The sequence below is a fragment of the Zootermopsis nevadensis genome, unplaced genomic scaffold (genome assembly GCF_977971745.1).
Source record: "Zootermopsis nevadensis isolate Lab colony 2312 unplaced genomic scaffold, Znev_1.0 Znev_ptg000020l, whole genome shotgun sequence".
NCBI classification, from domain to species: Eukaryota; Metazoa; Arthropoda; class Insecta; order Blattodea; family Termopsidae; genus Zootermopsis; species Zootermopsis nevadensis.
Genome location: NW_028259152.1, coordinates 3,251,998 through 3,279,416, shown reverse-complemented (window position 1 = coordinate 3,279,416; position 27,419 = coordinate 3,251,998). Strand labels below are relative to the sequence as shown.

Below are 27,419 nucleotides of genomic sequence, written 5' to 3'. Positions count from 1 at the left end.
CTCTAGTTAGACCCACACATGAGTACAAAAATTATTATATGTAATTGAAAAATTATGAGGATACACAGACACAGAATGATACTGACTTCTTATTATTTTTCTGTCATTCTGTGGAGAAGAAAAGGATATAGAGTAAATATGTGAAATGCCAACAGAGAAAAACTATAATGTCTCAATAATATTAAATTATACATTTTATTTTTATAAAGACATTTGATACTTATACTGAGAATTGCGTACACTGTTCTACAACAGAAATGGGACAAATCATTTCGTGTGCTGTTCAGATCAGGGGAAAATTGACAGGAAGTATATTGCAGAAAATTCATTCAGGAATCGGTCACTTTCCGGAGGTGCAGACGGAGATCAAAGTTGCCGAACACATTTATTGAACTAACGCAATAAATGGGACCATCAGATTAGAATACCGCCAAGATCGATAGCATAAGGCTCGTGGCTACACTGCTGGGACTCTTGTAAGAGCTAATATCCAAATCTGCTCAAAATTTATTTTGTGTAGACAGCTTCATGGTTGATATTTTCTTCGATAAATAATTTAAGGTGTTGACTGTGACAACTTCTTGGCATATATGTTCAGATTCCAGAGATGATACTTTATAACCCACCATCAACTATCATTCCAAGTGGTGACGGTAGAAATTTGGTTGTGTCAAATGTATTGAGTGAGCTCATATTCAGATTCAGTCCAAACAACCTGTGAAAGCCCTGTGTGTTTCACACATATGGCGTAATCCTAAATAACATTTCATCCATATTATATATACGTTCCCCGTCACGAAAGACAGATGAAAATGAAATGGTAAAGAAACTAGTAAGGATAAAGATATACAGCACAGAAATGTTTGCTTAGTAGCGAGGAACAAGGATTTTATCGTGGTTGTTATTTAGTAAGTTGCTAGTGGTAAAATAAATGCATTTGTTTAAAATGAACAGACTTAATTTTAGGACGAAAAGAAAGAAATTTTCCATAAGTAGTGGTTGATGAGTATCAATGAAAGCAAACAGTCCATAACACATTCAGTTATGGCCACTTAAACAAAAAGCTTGAACACACGAATACGTGTGGAATAGCCACAGCCAGGAAGTGCAAATACAAGAATAGGATAAAGTGAAATCGCAGAATGAGAAAGTAAAGTACAAAGCATAAAGGAAGAGAGGTGGATTGAAATTAATGCAAGGTTGAAGTAGAAGCCATAAGGAAAGTTAGAAATGTTTAAATGGACTGAAAAAAAATACAAAGACAACTGATAAAGCAATATGAAAACAGATGTGTGGAGAAAACTGTTTAAGTTTTTAAATTGTTGAATGGAACAGAAAAACCCCCTCAAAGTGATGATATTCCGAAAGTGAGGTAATAGTGTGAGAGCGAGAAGAGAGTTGTTTGCAAATAGCCCCCAAAGATTAGAAGTCGCCGAAGGATGTGGACCAATCAGAGAGGTATTAAAGCATAGAGAAGAATTGTTCATAGAGGAGTTCAATACCAGACAAAAGATCCGAGGACAAACAGAGTAATAGTAATGATAATGACATTTATAAGCAGTTCGTAAATGAATAAAAATGGAAATAAATTATCTGAAAGTAACTTTAAGTGGACGTAATATAATACAGAAACACTTTTATACGGGACACGCCATCTTGACAATTGCTGGTAATTACTCAAACTTTACTGGGAGAATGAGTTTAACACCGTAACTAACATGGATCATGAATATTTTCAGTGAAAGTTACTTATTGAATCTCACCAGATTTCTGGAAAGATATGATAATGGAAAGTAATTCCGGAACACGGGGACGCTAAAAATACATTTTTATTGCATTAATTGAGATATAGCCCTACATTCTTCACAATGTGTTTTCTTCATACGCAAGGTTGTAATAACGTGAATGAGAAAGCCATATGTGTCGTTCATTATTAATACTGCTTTGGCTTCAGCGAGAATAAGATATTTATCTATAGATAACTGTCATATAAATTCAAATTTAAGGAGCTCAGTGCCCCATAAACGTCATTTCTTGAGTGAAAACATGTATAGTACAATTTCAAGGCCTATAAATTTTTAGAGGTTGCATGTTGTGAAACGGATTTTTCCACAACAGTGGTCCAAAATTCAAGTTTATATTCATGGACGCTCGATGTGCCTTCCATGGGTGACGCGGCAGACGTCCCATCTGAACACAGTCTCATTCTATACTCCACGTAGTATATGTTCTTTGATAGTCATTACCGTATCACAGATTCTATCTCGCGGTTCCCCTAAGGACTGAGGAAGAGGAAGAACGTAAACTTTATTCTTGATGCAGACCCAGAAATTAAAATCAAGAGGTGTGAGAACGGGTAACCATGGCGGCCGTCGCCCGACATGTTGGCCTTGGCCAGCTCATTTGTTTGTGGGGGGGGGGGGGGGTGGCATCATGGAAAGATGTGACCCTTGCAGTAATAACAGAGCGGAGCACATTGTTATTAGAACAGGAAGTCTTGTACCTCGGTGTCCTGCCCCAGCTGTGGCAAAAGAATAGTTCCAGAATATCGAGATACGAGATTCAATCCAATGTTTTCACAGCAACTAAGAATGGTCCATAAATTGAGTCCTAATTAACAAAACTTAGATGTTGGGCCATCGTTTTGTAGAAATTCGTTTTCTAATATGTGCCCCCAGTAAAATAGTAAAAGTCCTTGAAACTGTACTTTAGTTTGTTATCACAGTTCAGCTGCAGTTTTTGAATATTTGCGAGTCTAAATTACACTGGAGACTGCAATTGTCGAACTTGATGATGTAATTCTTGTTACCAGAACGTTTCAGTATCTAGGTGGTGTCTGAACGTCCAGAGGGGAGATTCCTGTGGGTTTCCTAGGTACACTTGGAGACACCTCAACATCCATTTCGTTGGATTTCTTGCGGTATCCTATGAGTGCACCTGCAGCTCCGAGACCTCCCCCTGCCACCATCAGGATCCACTTCAGCACGTCCACTGCTCCTATGATTTTGAAGATACTGCCCACTTTGTCTAGGTACTCTTGCTTGAGCTCCATTCCCTACATGACAAAGTACATTGGCGACTTAAATACGATTTTATGAACTGGTAATACGCTGAACTATAGGAGTAGAAGTGTGCAAAGAGAATGGACAATTGTAGCAAAGAATTAAGTTTTAGAAGTCGTTAGTTGTATATGTCTTAAATAAATGTAAGTAATCATAACTATATTTTATGCCCAGTAACCGAAATGTAGGACATAATAATAATATACAGTATTGTATAATAGCTTATGCATAGTTTGGAACTGTTACGAAGAAGTACGTAAAGGATACCGATAACAAATAAAAATAATGTTACTGCTGAAATCAACAGTCGGAAATCTTCAGGAAATATGCGGAATTATTCAGTCCAGGCAGAATCTTTAACGTTTTCATTTTCATTTCAAAGAACTAGACTGTGATTCTGTCCAACACGGTTCTTCACTGTAAAGAATAAGCAGTAATTCAAGTTGTTTGGAAGCAAATTGACGTAAATATTTAGACCTTAAAGATATGAACGTACAAGAGTGGTGAAAATTACAAAACCAGGGGCTTCATAGATCTAATTTATATTATCAATATGGTATGTCGGAATAGTTAAATTGAGATGGACTAGTTAAGTGAAACGGATTAAGGAGAACAGAAGTGCATGCAAAACATAGGATGACGTTTGAGTACAGTCTTCTTCATTATATTTCCATTTCGATAAAAAACAGGAATATCTTTAATAGAAATCATATGTCGGAGATAAATTTAAAAAACAATCTTTGTGCCAGATAGAATGCGTAGCCTTTTTCTTGTTACTTTATGCAGTCCTTCCTATCTGGAGGGGAAAACTGTATACAAGATGAAAGTGACTGGAACATGTAGCACACCTGAAGTAGAAGGTAAGGTAATAAAAAAATTCTAATCGGAAAACCTGAAAGGAGGAGACAACTTGGAAAACAAAATATGGGAGGATAACATTAAAACTGATCTTATAAAGTAGGAAAAGAGGGCGTGGACTGGTTTTACTTGGTTCATAATAAAGACCAGTGGCGGGTTCTTGTGAACAGGTAATAAACTATCAGGTTACATAAATGACGAAAAACTTCTTGTATATTTCTTCCTGAAGAAGGACTCTTCTGTGGAGTTAGTTTTACTATAATGTGTAAGAAGCTGGAAGAGAAGACGAAGTCAGACGACTGAACTGCAAACTCACCTCTTGCACCCACAGGATGGGGAGAAGAACTGTGGGAATTTCTTTCATGAGATCAATTTTGTCTATTGGATGAATCGCGATGTTGAATTGCAGTCTCTTGTATCCAACTAGAGGCGTGGCCGTCATCTGAAATGCACACGGCCAATGAATAATTGTGTGGGATCTATTCAAGGCATCTAGCAACCGGAACGGAAGGGGGTGTAGCAGCTGGCATATTGCTGCAGAGCCCCCACCTCTCAATACACCAACATGAATAGGGCCTTATTTAAAATACGTTATTTTCTATAATTTAATAATATTTACTTATTTCGTGACCAAAAGACATTCTTTACTGTACATAAGTATTATACGGGCCTGTGCTAGCACCTAGTAACTATACAACATTCATTGCAGATTTTAAAAGTTTTGGTGTCTTCTGGAAAATTTATTGATTTACGTAAAATTGTTAGCAAAAATCCTATATTCCATTTATCTGGTTATTACGTGGGAAATTTACTGTCCTCGTCACAAGAACACAAAGAAACAGGATAAAATCGCAGCACAAAGTGGCCGTAGGCCTAATTGACAAGTTTTAATTTTTTGTAATGTTATCTATCGCATTGGTGTGAGATTTTTAAAGCAAGACGATAGGTAATGAGCACATATCTCAACTTATTATACCACAACTTCGTCAGAAACATTCAGAAATAGCATAGATTTACATTACATTTTGTACAGACTTGAAATATTGCATCTCAAAATGCATTCAATGGGAATTACAGGTTAAATGTTATCATCTGATGGATCCGTATGAAGATGGCTGTCTTCTAGGACGTTGCGCTGTGTTGTATCGTACATACTGACCGACGTTTCAGAGTAGTTTACTGCCTCCATTATCAGTGCTGTGGCCGTACACGGTCAAACATCACAGAAGACAACAATTTTCATACTCGTCGCTGTGAGAACCTGAAATCTCACTCGCGTTTGTTCTGTTCGCTTTTATAGTTTCAGCCAGGCCCTAATATGCCTTCGGCAAAGAGTTAGTGTATCATAAAGCCTGCCTTACAGGCGACCCAAAACTGGCTGTCCTGCGTAGTGGCGGTGATCAAAAGAGTGGAAGTGTCTTTATAAACGACTGCACTATCTCGTGACACACTCACCGGTTCGAATACCATCAATATCTCGTGCTTCTCCTTCGAGGGGTTGAGACCGATCACTCCTGTCTGATATTCGAGAGCTGCGTCGTAGAAATGTGGAAGGGAAGCTATGATGGGAGCCCCTGTTTGTGAAATAATGCGACGGCAGATATTTAACAGTGACTACATATTGCATTTTTCACACTTGGAACTATTCATGTCAATAGTTTTAGCTTTAGCTGTGTGTGATGTAGAATTCCAGAAGCTGTACTTGAAAACTAGACCTTTTTTTACCCGTGGCACATCCTATTTTATCAAAGACATGACGACACGCCCAAACGAAATGAGATTTTACAAAAAGGGGGTACGAAACTATACATGACCATAAATATGTATTTGCATATAAACACTTGCCCTTAAAGAATTCAGGCATATGAAAATAAAACAAAATAAAACGTGACTGAAATTAATGCATGAATTAACTTAAATGAAGAGAAAACCTAACACATGCTGAGTAAAACTATCGGCGATGAACCAATGTGTATATACATGTATTACGAATTTGAATTGAGAAAGAAAAGATATTGCCTATTTGTAACTACAAAACGCGGTTAGATGATTTTTTTTACAAAAATTCACGGCACACACAAAACTTTGTGGCGCCACACCAGTTGCGGAAGACTGGACTAGACACTAATCTACGCGCAGAAATTTAATATTATCGTTATTGTTATTATTCACTCTTATTGCTGATTTTGTTTCTTTAATGTTTCAAAATCTTCATTACGTTTCAACAGCAACTGAGCAACATTTTCTAACACAATGCAAACGTACTTAATAAGTAGGTTTTTATCGTAGTTTTAAGTGAAATGTTCGAACTCTCATCGAGCCTAGGTACTGCGTCTGGGTCTTACCTGAGCACCTGGTAAGGTCGTGGACACCCTTCTTCATGCACGTGTCCGGTGTCGTGCAGAAGCACTTGAGCTCGGGGTCAGAGGACATGTCACCGAAATCAGCACTGTACTTGAAGCTGTGTATGCCTTTGTATACTATGGACTCCTTGTACTCTGCTCCTATGGACCTGAGAGGGGAAATGAACACGTCTGTCTTAATTTGGAAGACACATGAAAATAAACATTAAGTGTGAATAACCTATAGCTTATTTGATACAGTGTACTTCGAGATGTTGAAAGTAATTCAATTTGCAAATGTAAAACATGGTTTGTGTTAATAAATCCTTTACTCCCATGTAGAGTTTCTGTTGCCTCGTTTTCAAGGATGCACCATACAGTGTAGACTCCCAATTATCCGGGTTGGTTGAGAAATTTATTTTCCAGGATGACATAAACCCCAAAAATTTGCAAAAATGAAAGAAAACACACACAAATGTAACAAATGCGTAAGTCTATTTACAAATATACACTACTTAAATGTTTAAATATTTACTAATAACAGAAAGGATTTTATGAAAAATTTAATACTGTACATACTAACTTTTTTAAAAAAACGTTTCCAGTGGATAGTAATAATACACTAATGTCGTAAGTTTCAGCTTAAAAATATGTTTAATTTTTTATATTATTTATATGACCGATGTACTACGAGACTATAATTTTTAAAAACAAAATTCTGGATAGAAGTTTTGGACGTAAGAAAGAGGAACTTACTACAGGATGGAGAATATTACATAATAACAAACTTAATGCAATTTTAATTCGTCACCAATTATTATCAGAATAATCATGTAAGAGAGTATAAGATGGGCGGAACACATAGCACGCACGAGGAAGATGTGGAATTGGTACAAATTTCTAGTTGGAAGATATGAAAGAAAGTGCCCACTTGGAAGACTTTGGCATAGCTGGAAGGATGACATTAAAATTTATCAAACAGAAGTGAGGAGCGAGAGTGCAAACTTCACTCAGCTGGTTCAGAACAAAACTATCAAATGAATTCTTGTAGATACGATTTCGGTTTCCATAAAAAGCGGCGATTTCTCTTTAGTTTCTTAAGGACTTTGCTCTGCGGAGTTCGATAATAGGTTCAGTCGTGCTTTGGTTGTTGCAATTTAAATAATAAAACAGCCCCAGAATTTGTTTAACACGGCTGTACCTGCAGAGGTCGGGAGCGAAGGCTTCGATCTTGTCGCTCGTGGTAAGGAAGGGCGAGAAGATGGTGGAGTCCGTCCCTCTGAACTTGTTGCACTCATCACCGTCGTACACCGACAGCTGCTTCTGACCCTCGAACTCGACAACTTGCCCCAGGTCTTTGATATTCTCAATTCCACGCTTCACCCTGAACCTCCCTCCAGCGCTGTTGTTTTTCTGTGTGTAAGCAGACCAGTTATACTTTTATTTCCTCCATTATAGGGATCGTTTTGCGGAAACAGAGAATCAGTTTTATTGGTCACCGTAAATTTCCATTTTATTGAAGGAGGAAGCGTTTAGATTGTTTTAGAAATATCTGTAATCAGTTAAGGATATAAAGTCTGTAATGTTGTTTCTGTATTGCAACATAGGAACGTTAAACTATCTTATTAATGTATTCTTCATGTACAATTATGTTTTTAGTGGAGGGATAGAGAGAACTGTTTGATTAATGCGTGGATAATTTTTGACGGATAGTGAAGAATTAATTCAATGAAATAAATCCATATATAAGGACAGATATACAATTTTATGTCAGTTATCTAATATGGAAGAAATATATATATTATGTAGGTTATATAAACGTATGAAATGTCACATAACGTGAACACGTAGACAAGAAACCGCAGAACATATTTCTGAATCTCTTTTTAAGCCATTTAAATATTCTTAGTTTGGTCTAATTAATGTGACTTACTTGAATAATAATCTGGTGATTGATTTTATCCTTTGATTAATCAATTTTAGAAAAGTATTATTACAGTTCACACATATGAAGAATAAATATGATGTATTAGCATTTATGTTGAACATGAGAATCAGCCAGCAGCTGATATAGCGTCTAAATATCTATTTATTTGGAATTATTAATTAAACAACTATATGATTTATGTGTATACGGGAAATAAATAATATATTGTATATTAATTCATTAGGTTAAAGAGCAAACCAACCGTTCCAAAGAATGAAAAGCCAAAAATATCGTCCCCTAATTTTAGGAAGTCTTTGTCCTTTTTCCGTATTTCTGAACAGATGGCTTTAGCAGAAAAGTCAGTAACGTTGCAGTACAGAGGAATTCCCTCGAAAAGAATGTTCTTGACTGGAGCCGTTAGGAAGATTGACGTCGGGTGACCAAAGATGTGCGGAATGGCCTTGTTGATTAGCTTCAGGGCTGCAGGCTTCTCGCGTTCAACAGCGAGAGCCATCGCCTGTGGGCAAGCAACACGCATAACAAACTTCAGGTTGCGACAGGTTCTCGAGTTGTCACATGGTCCTAATGTTATTAATGTGTTACGTATTGTGTCTAGATCAGCAGAAGAAAAGTCGTAGTATATGTTTTCTTCAAAAACAAACATTGCTTGTGACTGTTATGTTTCCATTCTCTTGAAAAAAATATCTAAGCAACGTTTGATATTGGCATAAAACAAAGCGTGATTGGTTAGCGAGGATGATCTCTGTTACTTGGTTTTATTACGTCACGCAGTGATACAAATTAATAATTTAATAGCAGTCCTTAACATTCGGTTTGATAGTCAGATATGAAGTCAGTGGTGTTAAAGTAATTTTAGTTACTTGCATGGATAGATGGAACGCATTCTTTCTGTTCAAACTAACAAGTTAACCACTCGGTCAATAAATTTACTGTCTTTTATTGAACCTAAAGTTTTGTTGTGGTTAAAAGATTTAGCCACTAGCCATTAGACACTATCTTGAGTTAAATAAATTCATTTAACCTTTCACACCACATTTCTTCTAATAAAATTTAGAATTATTCTCATATCTACGCTTAGATCAAATTTAATTTTGCGACTAACATTTGATATACATTTCTATTTTTTTTTAAAAAACGTGATATAATGCTGGAAGCAGAGTCTAAGCTTATCTTACCAAGATGGCAGCATGCGGTATAGTAATCACTTCGTCTCCTGTTAATCCTCCAGACTTCTCCCTTTTGAATATAAAATAATCCCTTGGATTAAATGACACCGTGTCGTCCTCATTGTGGTCTTTGAGATCCAGCTTCTCCTTGTACTCTCTGCAAAGTTAGTAAATTCAGTCAGACTGTGTGTGTGTGTGTGTGTGTGTGTGTGTATATATATATATATATATATATATATATATATAGACTCACGCACGCACGCACAGTGATTAAATCAGCAACCACGGCATTTAACAAACTTTACAACATAATTTTTAACTATGTTAAGTCTACTTATTGGTAACACTAACAAGCGAGGTATTTCAGTTTTCAAGTAGGTGACGGCGAGGTAAATTATTCTGAACAGAAGGATATCAAGTGCATAGTTTCTACCTACTACTTACAGCAGCTGTGGTACCCAAATCAAAAATGAATTTTCATTCTGCAACATTGCAATGCGTGCCAAAGTTGATAACGAATGAATTATAGTAAAGTAAATGCAGTCCAAAGCAGCTCTACACTCTCAAGGGTGCATAAAGAACAAATTAATGTATTTGCCATTAATATAGACCTATATGGAAACCAGAACAACAACACTTACTCGTAGAAGTAGGGTCCGATTTCTGTAACAATGGGTTTCTTTCCTACTTGTACATCCATTGGATTTGTTATGTTGAACATGTATATTTTGAAGTCAATCCCATCTGGAATTTTTGACCAGAGTGTTCTGATATCAGAACCTTTCTTCAGAGCTAAATTCTGGAACACAAATTGTAAAACATCTTAATATAATTATGCAACGTACAAAACAGGCCCACGTATGTAATATGAGCTATAGATTTACATTATAAATACATGTTATATAAAGGTTTCAACAGCTTCGAAATTTTGTTAATGCTGTTTAGACGAAGAACGTAGCACATATAGTCTTGTAGATTCTGTTTTATCATTGCGATGGGATAAGACTATGTACGGAACTGCAGCTTCTAAAGGGTTCATTATCCATCCCCCAGATTATACAAGAAGTAAACATGGAACGGCGTTGGAATGATATTTACAGGGGGAGAGTGAAGGGCCCGAGAAAAACCTCCTACCGCGGTGCCACTTTGGTTACCTGAAATCACACATGGAATGCCCTGTGAACAAATGCAAGCCTCCGAGCTGAGCTATGGCATCGCCTAGTCTGGTGGATACTGGCCGACGTTTCAGAGGAGCTTACTGCCTCCATTTTCCGATGATGGACATACTAATGGTTACTGCAAGTCAGACACTTGAAAACAATCTACCTCTTATTGTTTTATTTGAACATCATTTGTTATATTCGATAATTTTGTAAACCTTCAATTATCCTGTAAAAGATTCGATTTGTTGATGTATAACCACTGGAGCTATTTTTGTATCAGCCGAACTCAGGAAGAATCCAGTAATTAAGAGTGTAGTTCGACATGAATAATTGATATACCGCGATGAACTTTTTGGCGTCATAGAGCCATAATGATGATATTCGTTTGACTTTAATATTTAATTGCTTCACAAAGAGAATAATAGATGAGGTTATTCCAATAGTTTACGTGATTTCATTTTTCTCAAAACGACATTTAATTTGGACTGCTTTCGATCTGCATCATGCCACTTAAATTATACATGTATCAAAAGCTACATTTCATCTAAAACGACGAGAAGTGATTGAAACGTATCTACATTACATGTTCTTATTGATCATCATTATGCATTCTTTGTAACTGCTTGACTGAAATATTTTAAAAATATCTTTGATACAGTTTTGAGGTTACCGTAATTAGGCTTTGATGTATTATAAAATTCCAGAGAAAGTTAAAGGGCAAATTGTACCGCTTCGAATTCTGTTACTTACTGATTCAAAATTCCTGGGAGCTAGAATTGACAATATCTGAAATTATCATGGCTCCTACACACTTTCTGAACCAAGTTCATGAAGAAATAAAGAACAACATTCGCTCAGATGATTAAGTAATTCCCATCTTTTATAGGGCCCGATTATTTAGTACCGTGATCACAAAAAGATATGGCTGGTCCCTGTCCATAACTACATGAATCCTGTCAAAATTTTCATATCGTTTTTCTGTAAGAACCACTTTGATACTATACTCTCCTCAAGGATCCGTAACAGCTCAAGAAAAAATATAACATTACGTAACGTGCTAATTTTTTTAGTATCGTGTAGCATTTTGTAGTCTTTACTTAGCTATTTAACCGAATGTGTTTGACCCAAGAAATACACATCAATAAAGTATCTATGTCATGGTCAGGTATATGGGAATATGGTGAGTTACCTACCACTTGGCTTCAAATAATACATCCTTTGAAGCAAACATTTAAATATATTATAATGTAATATTACAGAACAGAAGAAGAAAATACTACAATTCGTTATGCACAAATCACTCGCTTGATGATAATTACAAGGGATCCATTACCATTCTGTAATATTTCAGGTTCTCACGGCGGCGAGTATAAAGATAGCTCTCTTTTATATTGTTGCGCCGTGCAACATGGCAGAAGCTTGCCGACGTTTCAGAGGTACTTACTTCCTTCATCAGTACGAATAATCCTGATGACGTAAACAGCACGCACGTCTGAAACGTCGGTAAACTTCTTCCAGAGTACACTGCCCAACAACCCAGAAGATAGCCATCTTCTTTCAGCCATTTGTTATTTAGTGACTGCTGATATTTGAACTGTTAAATACAATTCTGCTGTGTTGCTGTGACCACAGTCAGCAATAATGCTTTAATGCAAATAATAACACGCCGTTGCAGTTTGTTACATAAGAATGCAGCGCCATGGAAGAAAAAGGAATGCAGCAAGCTTGACATTTCTATTTAAAAAATAAAATGAGTGCATTACGTTGAGGAATAATAATAGAGTAAGCTACGTTCTTAAATAATTCACCTTACGTTCTTCTAAAAATGTGGAAGAAGCTAGCTATTGATTAAATAAATTCGGTACTAAGATACTTTACAACCTCGAAAGGAAATGGGACAACTTTAAAATGTACAACCCCCATTGTATCTCTATTTTTCACGAAATATCGATCCGTAGTTCATTATGAGATCAGCTCTTTCGAATACAGAAACACAGCAAACCCTCAAGCATATAGAACGGCACATTAATGCGACCTGTTTTCTGAAGTACGTTATAAATCCACGTATAAAGTTAAATCTTCTACAAGTAAATTTAAAAGCTCATTTCATGACATTACTACGAACATTCTCTCGCTTCGATATGAATACTTATCGCCCTGATGATGGAAACAGCAAGGACCTCTGAAAAGTCGGTAAATTTCTGCCTGACTACACGGCGCAACAACCCAAAAGACAGATACCTTCAGACTCTACCGCTGTTAAAACCACAAATCCTGCATGAAAGAAGTCATTCAGTCTTAAGCCTTTTACTCACGAAAAAAACTGAAATCAATCGACGTTGGAACTGAGCTCATTCTTTGCGGGTATTTTATATACCGAGTAGACATGCTTAAACGTTGATGATGAAGGATTTTGTTACAGAAATGGAAAATGTTTGTAGCTACTGCATACACCACCGGGAAACTAACCGGAAACAAACCCAGAAATCAGGAAACTCTTTAATTGCAGTGTCAGGTAAACCAACATTTGAAACTAAATTACTATAATAACAAAGCATTTTACTGAAATTACAGATTATACCACAATATAAATGCTACGTCTGTGACAAGGTCAGTCTTATGAAATCCATTTCCTAACACAACATGATTCTGACGTTTACAACGGAATTCTGCTGGTATTGAATCTTCCTCGTGGATAGATGTTAGTCATATGTATCTACATGTTTTATGTATCCTTGTAGGTATGTTGTATTTGTCTGTCGATTCGAAGGCCATTCCATCCAGATATTTTTCGTGCCTCAAAATCAATTGCAGATGTAACAGTCATTAGTGGAAGAAGTTTATCACGTCCTCTTACATAATTTCCACTCTAGCACCAAATAATTCAAGCGTCTACAATGTTTTATACACCCTATAAATATCGCTTATAATCTGCTATTATAAATATCAAATTAAGAACTACATTTCAGAGCTATGAGTGAATGTTGTAGGGCTTTCAATACAAAAGAAGCCGGCATTCGAGTCCAGTCTTGATGTATTGCATTTATTATATTTTATGGTGTAACTAACGACATTATCAATAGATAAGTTTATGTGGTAACTAATGATGGGATGATTAGTGAATAATAAAGTATAAAGGATAAGGGAGAAAACGGCAGAGATCTATTTGAAAATACTATCCCGGCGTTTACCTAGAAGGACTGAGAGAAACCACGGTAAACCCAGGTAGGACAGTCGGTAGCAGGAGTGAGATTTTAATTCGGTACCTTCAGAATACGAAGCAGAGTGCCAACCATTAAACCTAGTGTAACTAGGATGTTATTCAGTCAGCCAGAAGACAACAGATATTTACGTCCTAACATAACAAAACGTCAGACTTAAAACACATTTATCGCCAGAATTATTTTGAGAAACTTTCAGAGATATTTAGGTTTCAGCAGATAATTAAAGAAGTTGAAGATTCAATGTGATCTACATCACACGCTGATTTTGAATTCTGAGTAAATTGCTTGTTACATTACTGGATCACGTTCCAGTAGAAAGAAGTTTACTGAAACTGTGGCATGTATTTTATTGATTAACAGAAACTCTGTCAACTTCTATGGTGAGTGATCATCACTAATTAAATACAAAAATGCAGCAGAAACAGACAATACAGATGAAAGCCAGTTCTGCTAGAACTACAACTAAGGTAATATTTACTATGTAATAAAATTGTATGTTATTAACATGCGTACATTTTATGTAACATTGCCAGCTGAAGGTCGGAAATTCACCTTGTATTATTTGTTACTAAAACCTTTACCTAACATATAATTTTACTGCAGAAGCGGGTTTTCAAATTGCCATTCAGACAGTCGATAGGCACAATTGACTTATTCATTGATACTTCTTCTCTGGCTTATTTTTATTTGAAAAAATTAGCCTCCGATGACTAACAGACAGCAATGAAATACACTACAGTGGGTAATCTGCACATCACAATACACTTAATGTAACTATACAGCGCAGTTAAAAAATTCATTCAAGACAATGATCAATTGTCATAATTGAGGTGAGATTTAAAGTTAATGCTGTTAAGAGCATGGAGGTGTCTGTATTCTGGAATATTGCACCGTGTAGTCTGGTACTTATTGACCATTATCAGGCTTATCACTTATCGCCCTGATGAAGGAAGCGGTAATAACCTCTGTAACGTTGGTCAATATCTACCAAACTATACGGAGCAGCATCCCAGAAAGCATGCGACTTCTAATTACAACAGAATATTGAATTTTCTGTCTGCTTAGGGATACTTGTACAAACATAAACTTTAACTTCAGAGCTAATGACTTAGTTTTATGTTTTCTCGTTGTTTCAACTTACCGATGCTATCTGGCTGCGTATCAGAGCGGGGAAACCGTAAAATCCGACACCTGAGCCCAAGACGAGCATAATTAAACCGGACACACCAATCCATTTGGCAGGCAACTTCTGTAAAGAAACTGCACACAACAATAAATTTGTTTTTCGTTACGAAATCAAAAAGTGAAAATATATTTCAGATAATGACAGAGCACAAGAAAGTAACTTGGCGAGTAGACCAGTCAGCACTCACGTCTCATCTTCCTGCAGAACGCTGCAAGAGAGAATGAATGCGTCGTTTGAAGCAAGGGACTGGGTCTAAGTGTTCATCCATCCATGTCTCTGTCGGGACTGTTAAGCGCGAGTACACTAGCTCAGTTACGTTGAGTTTTCTAGAAGGTAGCAGTGGGAATCTAGTGATTGAACGTTAGGGTTTCGATTCCAACTCGGGGCAGGCTACACCTTTCACTTTCCGGCCCTATAAACCTAGCCCCACACACCCTATTGGCATATTCATCGCCCTGATGACGGAGGCAGTATGACCTCTGAAACGTTGGTAAACATCGACCAGACTACACAGCGCAACAACCCAGAAGACAGAAATCTTCATAGCGTAGATAACTTAGAAAGAATCGCCCTGATGACGGAGGCAGTATGACCTCCGAAACGTTGGTAAACATCGACCAAACTACACAGCGCAACAACCCAGAAGACAGAAATCTTCATACTCATCGCCCTGATGATGGAGGCAGTATGACCTCCGAAACGTTGGTAAACATCGACCAGACTACACAGCGCAACAACCCAGAATACTGAACTCTTCACACTGAAACTATATTTTATAATTTCTGAAAGTAGGAATTAAAACAGTTACAGTAGTTCTTGTTCGTAGATCACAAGTAGAAGTGCCTAATGATGGTAGAGGCAGCAAGGAGCTTTGAAACTTCTACCAAATTACGCGGCGCTACAGCCCAGAAGACAGTCATCTTCATATAATTTAAAATAAGAATACAAACAAGTTCGTTATAACTTACGTTGCATTTTGAAGTCGTGATCGGTGGATTAGAAGGAAATGTATTATCCTCTTCCTGCGGGGTGCAAGCTCATTGGAACAGCATAAGTGGTCATATACGGCAGGTGATCTCGACTGTTCCGAAGATGATGGAGTAAATTCGAAACTGGGTAAGTAGTTACTCTACTATCCCCACTTCCGAATTATTCCAGGCACTGTGTCAGGCCTCTGTCACCGAGCTGTCATCGCCCCAAGAATTGCCGATGCGCGTGCGTACTACATTTTCCGCTCAAACAATCGGTAAGTGATGATGGCATGCAGATAATTTGGAGTTGCCGATCGCAGAGTCATTGGTGGCTTCATTCAGGACGTCATCCGTGAAGAGTTCCATGACTAATTAAGGGGAGGTTCTAAAGTTCCGCCGAAGTTGCCTTTGGAATAATGTCACGAGTACAAAGTTCATGTAGCGAAAATCGCTATGGGGAAAAAGTAGGTCACAGTTGACGTGTCTCTTTCGTATTCGAGAGGTCGGGATCGAATTAAGAAAATTACAATATTTCTGTAATTTACATTATATTGTTAGCTCTGTCTACGTTTCGATCAATTTAAACCAAAGTTAACACAGCGAAGAGGTACGGATTCATTAAATCCGTTCTTCTGTATAAAATGGTTTTGAATTTCCCTCAGTGTGGCAGAAACTGAAACAGGCGACGTCTTAAGACGAAGGTGTTTTCATTCACCGAATTTTAATATTAATGACCAATAACAGAAATGGCCGTTTAAAAATTAATCCCACTACATGCAAAATTGTGATAAAGACGAAGTTAAAAAAGTGATGTACTATTATAAGTCAGTTACCAAATTTAAATCATGTGGATAATTTCATTTTAGGAGGGAAAATTATATATTGCACATTTCAAACTACTTCAGTATCTTAATTATCTCCATGGGAGAGTGTAGCGTTTTAGAAGCTGATAGTTCCTTAGCTTGCCAAGAAATTCTTCGCCTGTTATGATACCAGAAGGTTTATAGTTTTCGCAATATTCGGAATTAACACTGAAATTTCATAAATTTTACACAGGTTGAGCACAAAAGAACTTTATACATTCAAAATGATACGAAAAACAAATACGGCATACTTAGATCTTCACACATAGAACATCACCCATTACAGAACAATTAATCTTCTTCCGAATAACATGGCGATTGATGTTAACAGGATGGTTAGTCAAATTCCTAATAGTGATCAGAAGTTTCACCATGTCGTAATGACTACAAGGCGCAACAACCCATATGAGGAAGTACATAGTAACAAATCATACAAAAAAATAATTTTTGCATAGATCAACACATATCCATTTTATAATATACTTTTAAAGCTGTACCTACAGCTACTCAAACAAGTTATGAGCAAGTCATCTCTTGTCACGTAAGGTAATGAGGTGCGTTTAAATGTGACATTCAAGTACAAGTAAGAACGCTGATTTTTAGCAACAAATAGCGTAAAAATTACACTACAATACTCATTCAATAATTTTATCTTTAGGATTGGTTCTCTTCTTTTGAAAATCCTCGTCGTATGCCATGAAATGATGTTCAATGGATGAAACTACAATGGTCTTTGGCCTAAATCGTGTTAAAATGAATACCATGGGACAAATCGGATCAGGGTCACTGAAATAAACTTCAGACTACAGACCGCTCGCTGGATATTACAGTAATTAACAACATCGCGTGAGGGTGGGTCCTTACTTGAGAGTATGAATTAATTAAACTCTTCCAAGAACACACGAATAATTTAAAACAAGGGGCTGATGGAGAGTTGGCCGATTATGTTTGCGAGGAGGGACAACTCATAGGATGGAGAAAGGTGGGAGCTTTACAAATAGGACTAAAAATAAGCCACATGTAGAAAGTGCAAGGATGCTAGGAAGCTGCTGACATGCCATGTACAACGAATGCTATTAGTCGACCCAGCACAGATATTTTGTCCAAATTGATTCCGCTTATACATCAGATCAGCAAGCCTCACAGCATTTCGTTACAAACCTAGTCAACAATGTTGGTTGATAATTCTATTAGGGCATATTTATTGACTGCGACATGATCTCATATCTCTTCTTTTCTCGCTTCTCCTGCAGATGGTTATAATTGCTAACATATATTTTAATATGTAAGGACTTGTCTTTTGGGGTGTTGCACAGTGTAATCTGCTATTCATTACCCTTCGCCCTGATAACGGAGGCAGCAAGTACCTCTCAAACGTCGATAAACTTCTACCAGGTTATATGGCGTAACAACTCAGAACGTAGCGCTGATGACGGAGACAGCAAGAACCTCTATACTCACAGCCACGAAAATCTAAAATCTCGCTCAGAAAAGTATTTGATTTTTCCACTTTTTATTACATTTTTCATTCATGTTTTAGATGACAAGGAGAGTTATAAAATTGTGAAGCCGATTCTTGCAGATTTGTACTCTGTTGATTGGCTGTCGAAATCGGTATATTAATTAAACAATTATATCAGCATTTGCAGCGTCAAGCACTGGGTTTTAGTCGAATTCATGTTCAGTAACGAGGGGGTGTCTCAACGTCCAGTGGCGAGACTTCTGGGGAATTCCTTCCCAAGGCAATTACTGCCTCGTTTGTTAACTTCTGGATTAGGAGAAACGATCCAATTGCTGACAGAATTCCACCAACTACAACCATTATCCACTTGACGGCGTCTACAATACTGAAGATTGTAAATATACTCTTCATCTGGCTTACGTACTTATCGTCCAATTCCAAACCCTGCGTAACATAAAGAGTGGTTTTAATAAGGATTGTTGGGGCCCGTATTAGTAAATACACTATGTGTAAGTACTATATTTTATGACAAATTTTATTTTTAGTGTATATCGCTTATAACTTTACGACTATAGATCTACTTTAGTCTGCAATTTATTAACAACAATTAAAGAAATGTTGTTATGTACAAAATTTAAAGTTAAAAATGAATGATAAAAGTTGAAGAGCAAATGTTCTCTGGATATGCAAACTTTTATCATGTAATGGCTAAGTAGTTCAGTAGCCCCTTGATTAATATTGATGACACTATTTGCACATTTAACAGTGGCATTGCTGTAATATCGCCTACTAATACCACTACAACTAGTAGTACCACTAATTTCATGGCTCTGTATCTTACCTCATCAACCCAAAAAATTGGAAATAACATGGCACGCAAATTCTTCATAGGGGCGAATTTGTTGACTTTGCGTATAATAATGTTGAACTGAAGTCTCTTATATCCCAGCATTGGAGTACCTGTTAACTGCAATATTTAAAAATAAGTTATAGAGAAAATTTGCTATTGTAATAAATGTGAATTTCATGTGCTGGTAGCCAAGAAAGTGATGTTTATAGTATTCACACTGAACGTTAAAAACGGCTGTCTTGAAGAAGTTCAGTAAAAGGAAAACAAGCTGGTGCAGAAATTAGGATTCTAATTTCACTGCCGCAATTTCTAGGCACGCTAAAGGTCGCGGCTGATAATTTAGTAAGGCTGTATTATAAATTTTTCGTGGACTATCTATTTAACATCAAAATGAAGCAATTTCGAGCAAGGGTTTGTCAGTTACCCTATTCTCCATTTCTAAATGCATTTTTGGAGTGGGCTATACGAAAAAGTGACCTCCCCATCAGGAAGTTACAGACACTACTTACAGGTTCGAAGTGTAAAGTAGTTGCATGGAGCGCCTTCTGAGGGTGGAGTCCCGTGACGTCGTTCAGGTAGTCTTCATGAGCCAGGAAAAAGTGGGGGAATGACACTGCTAGGGGAGCCCCTGTGACGTCATGTTACAGGATTAATACTGGGGCCAATAAAATAGGCTGCAGAATCTTTCATTAACTGTTATACCGAAAAGGTGCGTAGCTGTGCTGACTACAGTTCAGTTTTTTTGGCTTGGCCGCTGAGCAGCTCGCGTGGTGAAGTGGGAAGGAGGGGGGGGGGGGGAGTATTTGTAGTTTAAATTTTTGGTACATTGTGCTAGTAAGTAGTTAAGGTTCAGATGAGCGAACCCACACTCCCGGGGCCGTAACCAGTTGTTGGACTCGTATGATTAAATAGGGCATCGCACAGCGGCCACGTGTAAGAAACTGAACTGTAAGTAACTTATGGAAGTTGAAGATTTTTTACTTTGTTCACAGGAGCCCGCAAATCCGAGGCGTGTGTAATATTTCACAACTGCAAATTAATTTTAATTTAATCACAGACTAATTCCATTACGTGAGATATGAAATAACTATGTAAAAATTCAAAAAAATATTTTACATAAGATATTTAGGCCTGTTATTTTACTTTCTGCAAGACCTCTGACTCTGTATTTAATAGGCCATTTATCATTCACAGCGTATGATAATTCTCATTTGCTTAATATACAAGACATGTTTATTAATAGTTCCGCTGATCTAGCTTGATGGTTGAGCAGAAAGATGGCAACTCTTCGCTCTAGATATCCGGTATGTTAAGCAGGGTTTAACGGTAATGAGCTTTTGGTTTTATTTACTTACTGGCTGCTCAACTACGAGGCGCGTCCTCAAAGTAAGTTTCCCTGGGGTCGTTTACAGAAACAAAACACAATTTCACGGAAATATTTATTGCAACAGATACAGCAAGTGTCCAGCTATTTTTCAACATATTCGCCACCGGAATTGAGACATTGGTCATACCGTGGGACCAACTTTTGAATACCTGTGTCGTAGAAGTCTGCCGCCTGGGATTGGAACCACTGTGTGACAACCATCTCCGCCTCTCTGTCATTCTCAAAACGCTGACGCTGACCGGACAGGAATTTCTTGAGGTGTAGGAAAAGATGGAAATCACTGGGAGCGAGGTCCGGGCTGTAGGGTGAATGATTAAACACCTCCCAGCTGAACTCCTGCAGGAGACTTGCTGTCCGTCGAGCCGTGTTCGGCCTAGCGTTATCACTGACCGCACTTCATAGTCGGCGGGAGCTGGAATAAGAACCTCCATCTTCAACAGCTGCAACAATGCTACTGTGAGAACGCGGGAGGTGCCGTTAGTACATGCGCCATGCTACGTCATTGCTCTATCACGTACGCACAGTCGCTTCGCGCAATATAAGGTTTGCTAGCTGTGGGACGAGTGGGAAACTTACTTTGAGGACGCGCCTCGTATTAACTTCTCCAGAAGGGATCTGCACTATGGAGTTGGTGCATTTGGAACTGCCTCTTCTGTGAATGTAACACTCACCTGTACATCTCGTGAGGTCGTGGACGCCTCTTTTAAGACAGGACTTTGGAGTAGTACAAAAGCACTTGAGGTCTGGGTCGTTAGACATATCGCCAAAATCCGCTGAGTAAATCCTCCCCTTTAGGCCCTTGAACACAGTCGGTCCCGCGTATAATACATTTAAGGATCTGGAAACAATACAAATTTTCATAATTCATAATTATTTTCTATTAGTACCGGAAAGTCCCTCGTTTAACTTAATACAGACTGTGAAAACTAAAATGTTTAAAACAAGACAATGAACGACATTAACTCTTGGAGTGAAATTAATTCTCTAATCCGGTGAACGAAATGAAATATAACAATTTTTATTTTGGTTTATCTAATGTCACTGTTAGTAGGCCAGATGATGAATTACCAAGAACCTCAGTCTGGATATCCGGTCTCTGGACTGAGATTTGATTCGGGACCTTCCGAATATGAAGTACAAAATCTAACCATTTAATCGCCGTGGCGTACTGAAAACACAGCTTCTAAAGTGTACCTGCATAAATCAGGTGCATAAGCGAGGATCGAAGTTGCTTCTTCAAGGAAGGGAGGGAAGATGCTGCCGTCTGTCCCACCATACTCGTTGCATTTTGGACCGCTCCACACGGTCATTCTCGGCTCATCCTTGTAGGACACAACGCGCCCAACATCTGCGACGTTCTGGATGCCGCGTTTCAGGCGAAGGCGCTCTTGTAAAGTCCCATTGGTCTACAGTGAAAGACAAACATATTTCGGTGTTTTTTTTCAATTTAATATTGGGGATTAACGAGAAGACGGTGCTGAGGAGAATGTTTAGACCCGCGAAGAAGTGACATGAGGCCGACTAGTGACGAGTAATCAGAAATGATTATCTTACCAAAATGTTATTAGGGTGAGTGGGATAAGATGGACGAAACACAAAGCACGAATTGGAAAATAGCAAATGCAGAATTTGAGTTGGGAAACCTAAAGGGAAGAGACTTCTTGGGAGATCTAGTCGTAAATGGGAGAATAATACTGAAATTGAACCTGTGGAAATAGGGTGTGATAAGTAAGATTTGAGTTTTCACAGCGGTGAGTATGAAGCTTTCTGTCTTCTGGGTTGTTGCGCTGTGTAGTATGGACGATGTTTACCAACGTTTTAGAGGTTATACTGCTCCGTCATCAGGGTGTGATAATATTGGCGAGCGCATGTGAATACGACATCAATGACATTGTTTAGTCAAATATTGGCATTTTTTATAGATTTCGATAATTTGTTGTATTTGTTAATGAAACATAACGTTGTCTGCGAAATTATATTTCGGTTCGAATGAATCCAACAGATACCCTACAACACTAAGCACAAATAAACTATAGTTTCTATTAGAAACCGATAATGGTTTCAAAATGAGCCAATAATGGATCCGAAAGTGACCTAATTTGTCAGTTAAGGAATTACCCACCGTTTTCGGAAATAGAAGGTTTATTGTTTTGTTTACAAGAGCTAGCCCTTTATTGAGCTATGTGGATTCGGTACACAACAATCACATCCTTTTATTCATAGACATATTTTAATATTATCCCTTCTTCCACATTTAAGTATGGAATTTATATTTTGTTTTCATGTATTCCTATTAAAATGTTATGTGCATTTATTATCTTACGTTTCACCACACACATCCTCCGTAATCTGATCACCCTGCTATTATCATTATTGTTTATTATTGCAAATTTTAATTTCATTGATCTTCTTATGATTACTAGAATGGCCATTATTACTAGATGAATATGCCCATGTTATTGAAAATAAGGCAGCAACTGTATATAAGCCAAAACAAGTTTACTCACGCCACCAAATAACGAGAATCTGAAGGCGTTTTTTCCTACTTTCTGCAAGTCCTTCCCTTGCGTTTTCATCAGCATGCAGAGCATCCTCGCAGTGAAGTCCTTCAACGTGCAATTGATAAGGACGCCTTCGAACAGTATGTCCTTGACGGGCGCTGTGAGGAACACTGAGTCAGAGGTACCGAAAATAAGAGGAATCGCCCTAGAGATGAGCGGTAACATGAGAGACATGTCTCTTTCTGCTGATAGCACCATGCCCTGGAACATGCAGATGGTGAGTGTTAAATAGCCAAATTTGGATTTACAAAGAAATGTTTAACGCTACTAAAACTATGAGGAAAGAAGTTTAAAAAAAACTTTTATTACCACTTTATCCCACAGGTAAAAGATAACATCTTCTGAAGCCAAAGTTCGTGTAAATAGTGTTAAAGAATCCACACTGTAACGCGAAAGAGACACTACACTCCAAAATTACAAAGATCAAATAACTAATAGGGTTTAAGGAAATAATCGCTGTTTATTCTAAAAATCATCAAAACATTACCCGCCAAGAATGAGGGAAAAAATTAAAGTAGTGTTTAAAACAATTTTTAAAGTATATTTGCTTCAACGTGTATACATTTTGTTTATTTATTAATTTGTGGTATACATAGAGACATAGTCAAGTTGAAACTATGTTTCTTTGAAGCCAGTATTAATCAGTAGATAAGAAAGAAAGAATGTTCAAAATGTTTGAATATGAATTTTAATGACTATCCTGCCTCTCATTAAGAAATCTGCTCTGTTGTTAACAGCTACTACAGTTTTCCACGTGCCTGAAGAGTCAACAAGTTGCAAACGACGAAGTACGTAGTAAGAAACCTTTAATACTTTTCAACAAACAGTGTGATTTCCCTAGAGACGGTTATAAGTAGCTAAAGCATGTAAGGTTGATAATTTTAATAAGGATACCTGTGTTATTAAGGTACTACATACAAAAGAGAATGTTTACCAAAATGAGTAAATGAGGAATGGTGATGATTTCGTCTCCAGTTAGCGCGCCGGACTTGAGTCTGTTGAAGAACCAAGTGTTTCGATTGTTGAACGAAACGCTGTCATCTTCCTCGTGGTCCAGAAGCTCGGCCTTGTGTTTATACTCACTAAAAAAAATTCCAGTCTGATGAGCACAGAAATCTCGTTCTGCTGTTCATTGTTTTAGCAGTATGCAATTCCAAAAGTATGCTATTTATTTTACTAAACAATATTCTTATTAATATGTTTACAGTTATATACGGCTACATTATTAATTTTAATATCTGTATCATGGTTTTAATAACCACGATGCAAATATTTTTGCTAAATTTGTAGATGGAATAACTCAATAATACCTTGGCGACATGATATTAAACTACTAAGTGCTCAGTCATACGTTGACTATGAAATCCAGAAATAATTTCTTATCGCGATTGCACAAATCAACTATTAATTTCTCTTAATTTCGCTGCATGGTCCATTGATCTGTAGTACTGGGAAACTGTTATAGTATTTCACACAACAAAACTTAAATTTTTTTCTAATATATATCGCAGAACAACTGATCAGGATTCAACTGTAAATGTATTAACTTTACTCCGATCTCGGACGTTTATACGAGAGTAATCTTGGATGTAATTATAGACAAATTAAAATATCAAATTGAAGGTTTATCCAGTTTCATGGTGTCCATTGAATTTTAATTGAAGTCAATAAATTGTTGTAAAAAATATAGTCATGAATATAGAATTACAATGGAGCAGAGTCCTTCTTGAAAAGCTAACAGTCACTCAGCTTCTCAAGAAGTTCTTGAAGGTTTATTATCGAGTTAAGAACACGCCACTGATTTCTTAGCGCGTATTAATTCATGAAGAACTCCTTTGACGTAAAAGATCTAATGGACGACCAGCTCCATCCAAGCAGAAGATTGCTATTTGCTGCCGAATACTCGCACCATATCACTTAACCTAACCTAACCTAACCTAACCTAACCTAACCTAACCTAACCTAACCTAACCTAACCTAACCTAACCTAACCTAACCTAACAACACAACGTACTCACTCATAAACATACGGACCCACTTCCCTCAGCACGGGTTTTTCTCCTTGCTGGATTTCCATTGGATTTGTTACGTTGAAAATGTAGACCTTGAACCCAACAGGGTCTGGAAAGTTCGACCACATTTCTCTTAAATCCGTTCCTGGCTTTAAATTTATATTCTGAAAGTGAAATTTATTGTATCTTAATAAATTTAAACTCACTTATATACTTGAAATTATATTTCTCATCAGTCCGTATAGATATCGTATAGCATATTATAAATACGAATAATGAAGAATTGATATGTGAGTAATAAACATCAAACATTCACATTGTAGTATTAAGTTATAGGTCTACACGAACAAGCATGCGAATTTAGGCCGGCATACATACTTACACACATAAAGTGCATACTTTTTGAATTTTACTGACATAGAAACAACAAAAGCTGCGTGATAAGAATTCCACGATAAGCTGCAGGTAGACATATATATTAATACAAATCGTAGGCCTAACGTTTTTAGTTGGGATATTTGAGGTCCTCCATCTTTAGCCCTGAAGTTGGAATGTTCGGTACAGTATTTTATCTAGACATTTTAACTTACCCCAGCAATCTGTGAGCGAATTAGCTTGGGGAAGGCATACCACCCCAGAACTGCTCCAAGGGTGATAATGATAATTCCTGAGAGGAGAAGACGTTTTGGGGAAATATTCTGAAACGAAACTGTCCGATAAATGTTTAAGAACTCAAGAAAGACGTATTTATTCGCCATAAGACTATGTATATACATACACAAAACTACATTTGTTGTTTCCATAGAAGTGACAAGCCAGAGTCATGATTTATTTAAGGTATATTCGTCTATAAGAGCAAAGGAAAACAATTTCAAACGACGTATTAGGTTTTCGATGAAAATTAAACCAGGACTTCTGAAACGAAGGTCTATGTGACATATTTTAAAACAAGTTCTATGCAAAAATTATCACACAGATTTAAAAAAAATGCCTATAAATGCAAAACATAAAATAATTATCGGGACGTTAAAATTATCATTATGTATATTATTTAAAAGTTCATAAGTTAAATTTAATAATAAATTATATAAACCCCTTTCGTAATAATACATCGAAATCCATGTGTGTAAAACACTAGGAAGTTTTTGTAAAATGCGAATTTACGTCGTGAATAATTTCTGCTAAACAATTAACTAACCGTCAACAGATTTGTGACACACTTTTCGTGACGCAACACTAACATGTGTGTAGAAAATTCTGTTCCCATAGACCGATTCATGGACAAGACGGCGCCTTGGTAAAAATCGATGTTTTGAAATCGACTTTCAGAAGAATTATGACATGCAGTCAGACTCGAACATTATCACTTCTCTCGTGAATTTACACTTTTGATGGTCAAATGCCAAGAATCAGACGGTGTGTCCCAAGTGCTGATTACATAATGAGTTCTGGTGACCTAGGCGTAGATGGGAGAATAATTTTAAAATAAATATTAAGGAAAGAGGGAGGAAGGTTGTGGACTGGATTTATCTGGCTCATGACAGAAACCAGTGATGGGCTCATGTGGACAAGGTAATAAACCTTCGTGTTTCATAAAAATCCGGGGATTACTTGATAAGTTTAATGTCTATAAACTTCTCAAGGAGTTAGATGTTATGGCAGAATGCGTGATCGATTGTAAATGTTAAACCAAACCAGTGTGTTTGTCGCTGACTGGGTAGCCGGTAAACGTGGTACAGACTCGCCGTTGTTGGAGTAATCACTCTCAGTGCTGGGAAGCTACGAGTTACCGATTCCAAGTAGACCATGAACCCTAATCTCATTAATTTATGTTAGTTAACTTCACAACTAATCTAGCACACTAAATCTTATTGTATGATCGTAAATATATTTTAGAAACACAACTCACCCATTCTAATAATGTTGTGTATGCATGAAATGCCTTTCCTTACTAAACGCTGTAGCTCCATATGACCCTTCCTCCTGTTCTGAGCCGAGCAGTGGAGCTGCCAGGAAACAACTGAATTTAAGAGTTCCATGGGGCAAAGGCCTCAAGAATGTACTCAGTAGGGGGATGAAACTAAACATTTATAAGTTTCCGCGTTTCTTGGCTTTACGCGCGGTCAGTAACCTCATGTCATCAATATCAAATGTCGTTTTTTCATTGCTGTATTTCCCTGCTGACTTCCAGAGTTCAATAACATTCCTGCCAGACTAACAGTTCAATCTAATTAGGGATAATTTATGTTATTGTTAACTTCACTAACATTGTTATGGAAGTGAAGGTTTAATTTTACTGAAAATCGATTTTAATATTTTTAAAATTAAAAACTGCGTACTGTTTTCAATATCAAGGTCAGGGAC

The 27,419-nt window shown here is 37.2% G+C and overlaps 1 protein-coding gene across 1 annotated transcript; it reads right to left on the bottom strand.

Moving 5' to 3' along the window:
* Nucleotides 1-146: 146 nt before the first annotated feature.
* Nucleotides 147-27,368, bottom strand: LOC110826830 (uncharacterized). The gene is made up of 20 exons (XM_087351934.1): nt 26,965-27,368; nt 25,646-25,764; nt 25,062-25,219; nt 23,978-24,125; nt 22,990-23,244; nt 21,677-21,888; nt 21,154-21,320; nt 19,605-19,723; nt 19,087-19,212; nt 18,469-18,689; nt 15,137-15,195; nt 14,905-15,023; nt 10,018-10,175; nt 9,386-9,533; nt 8,452-8,706; nt 7,464-7,675; nt 6,266-6,432; nt 5,376-5,494; nt 4,237-4,362; nt 147-3,055 (listed from the first exon to the last, which is right to left on the bottom strand). Exons 1-20 carry the CDS (start codon nt 27,092-27,094, stop codon nt 2,819-2,821), a joined length of 3,255 nt encoding a protein of 1,084 aa, XP_087208060.1. The 5' UTR covers nt 27,095-27,368; the 3' UTR covers nt 147-2,818.
* Between the last annotated feature and the right edge of the window lie 51 nt (nt 27,369-27,419).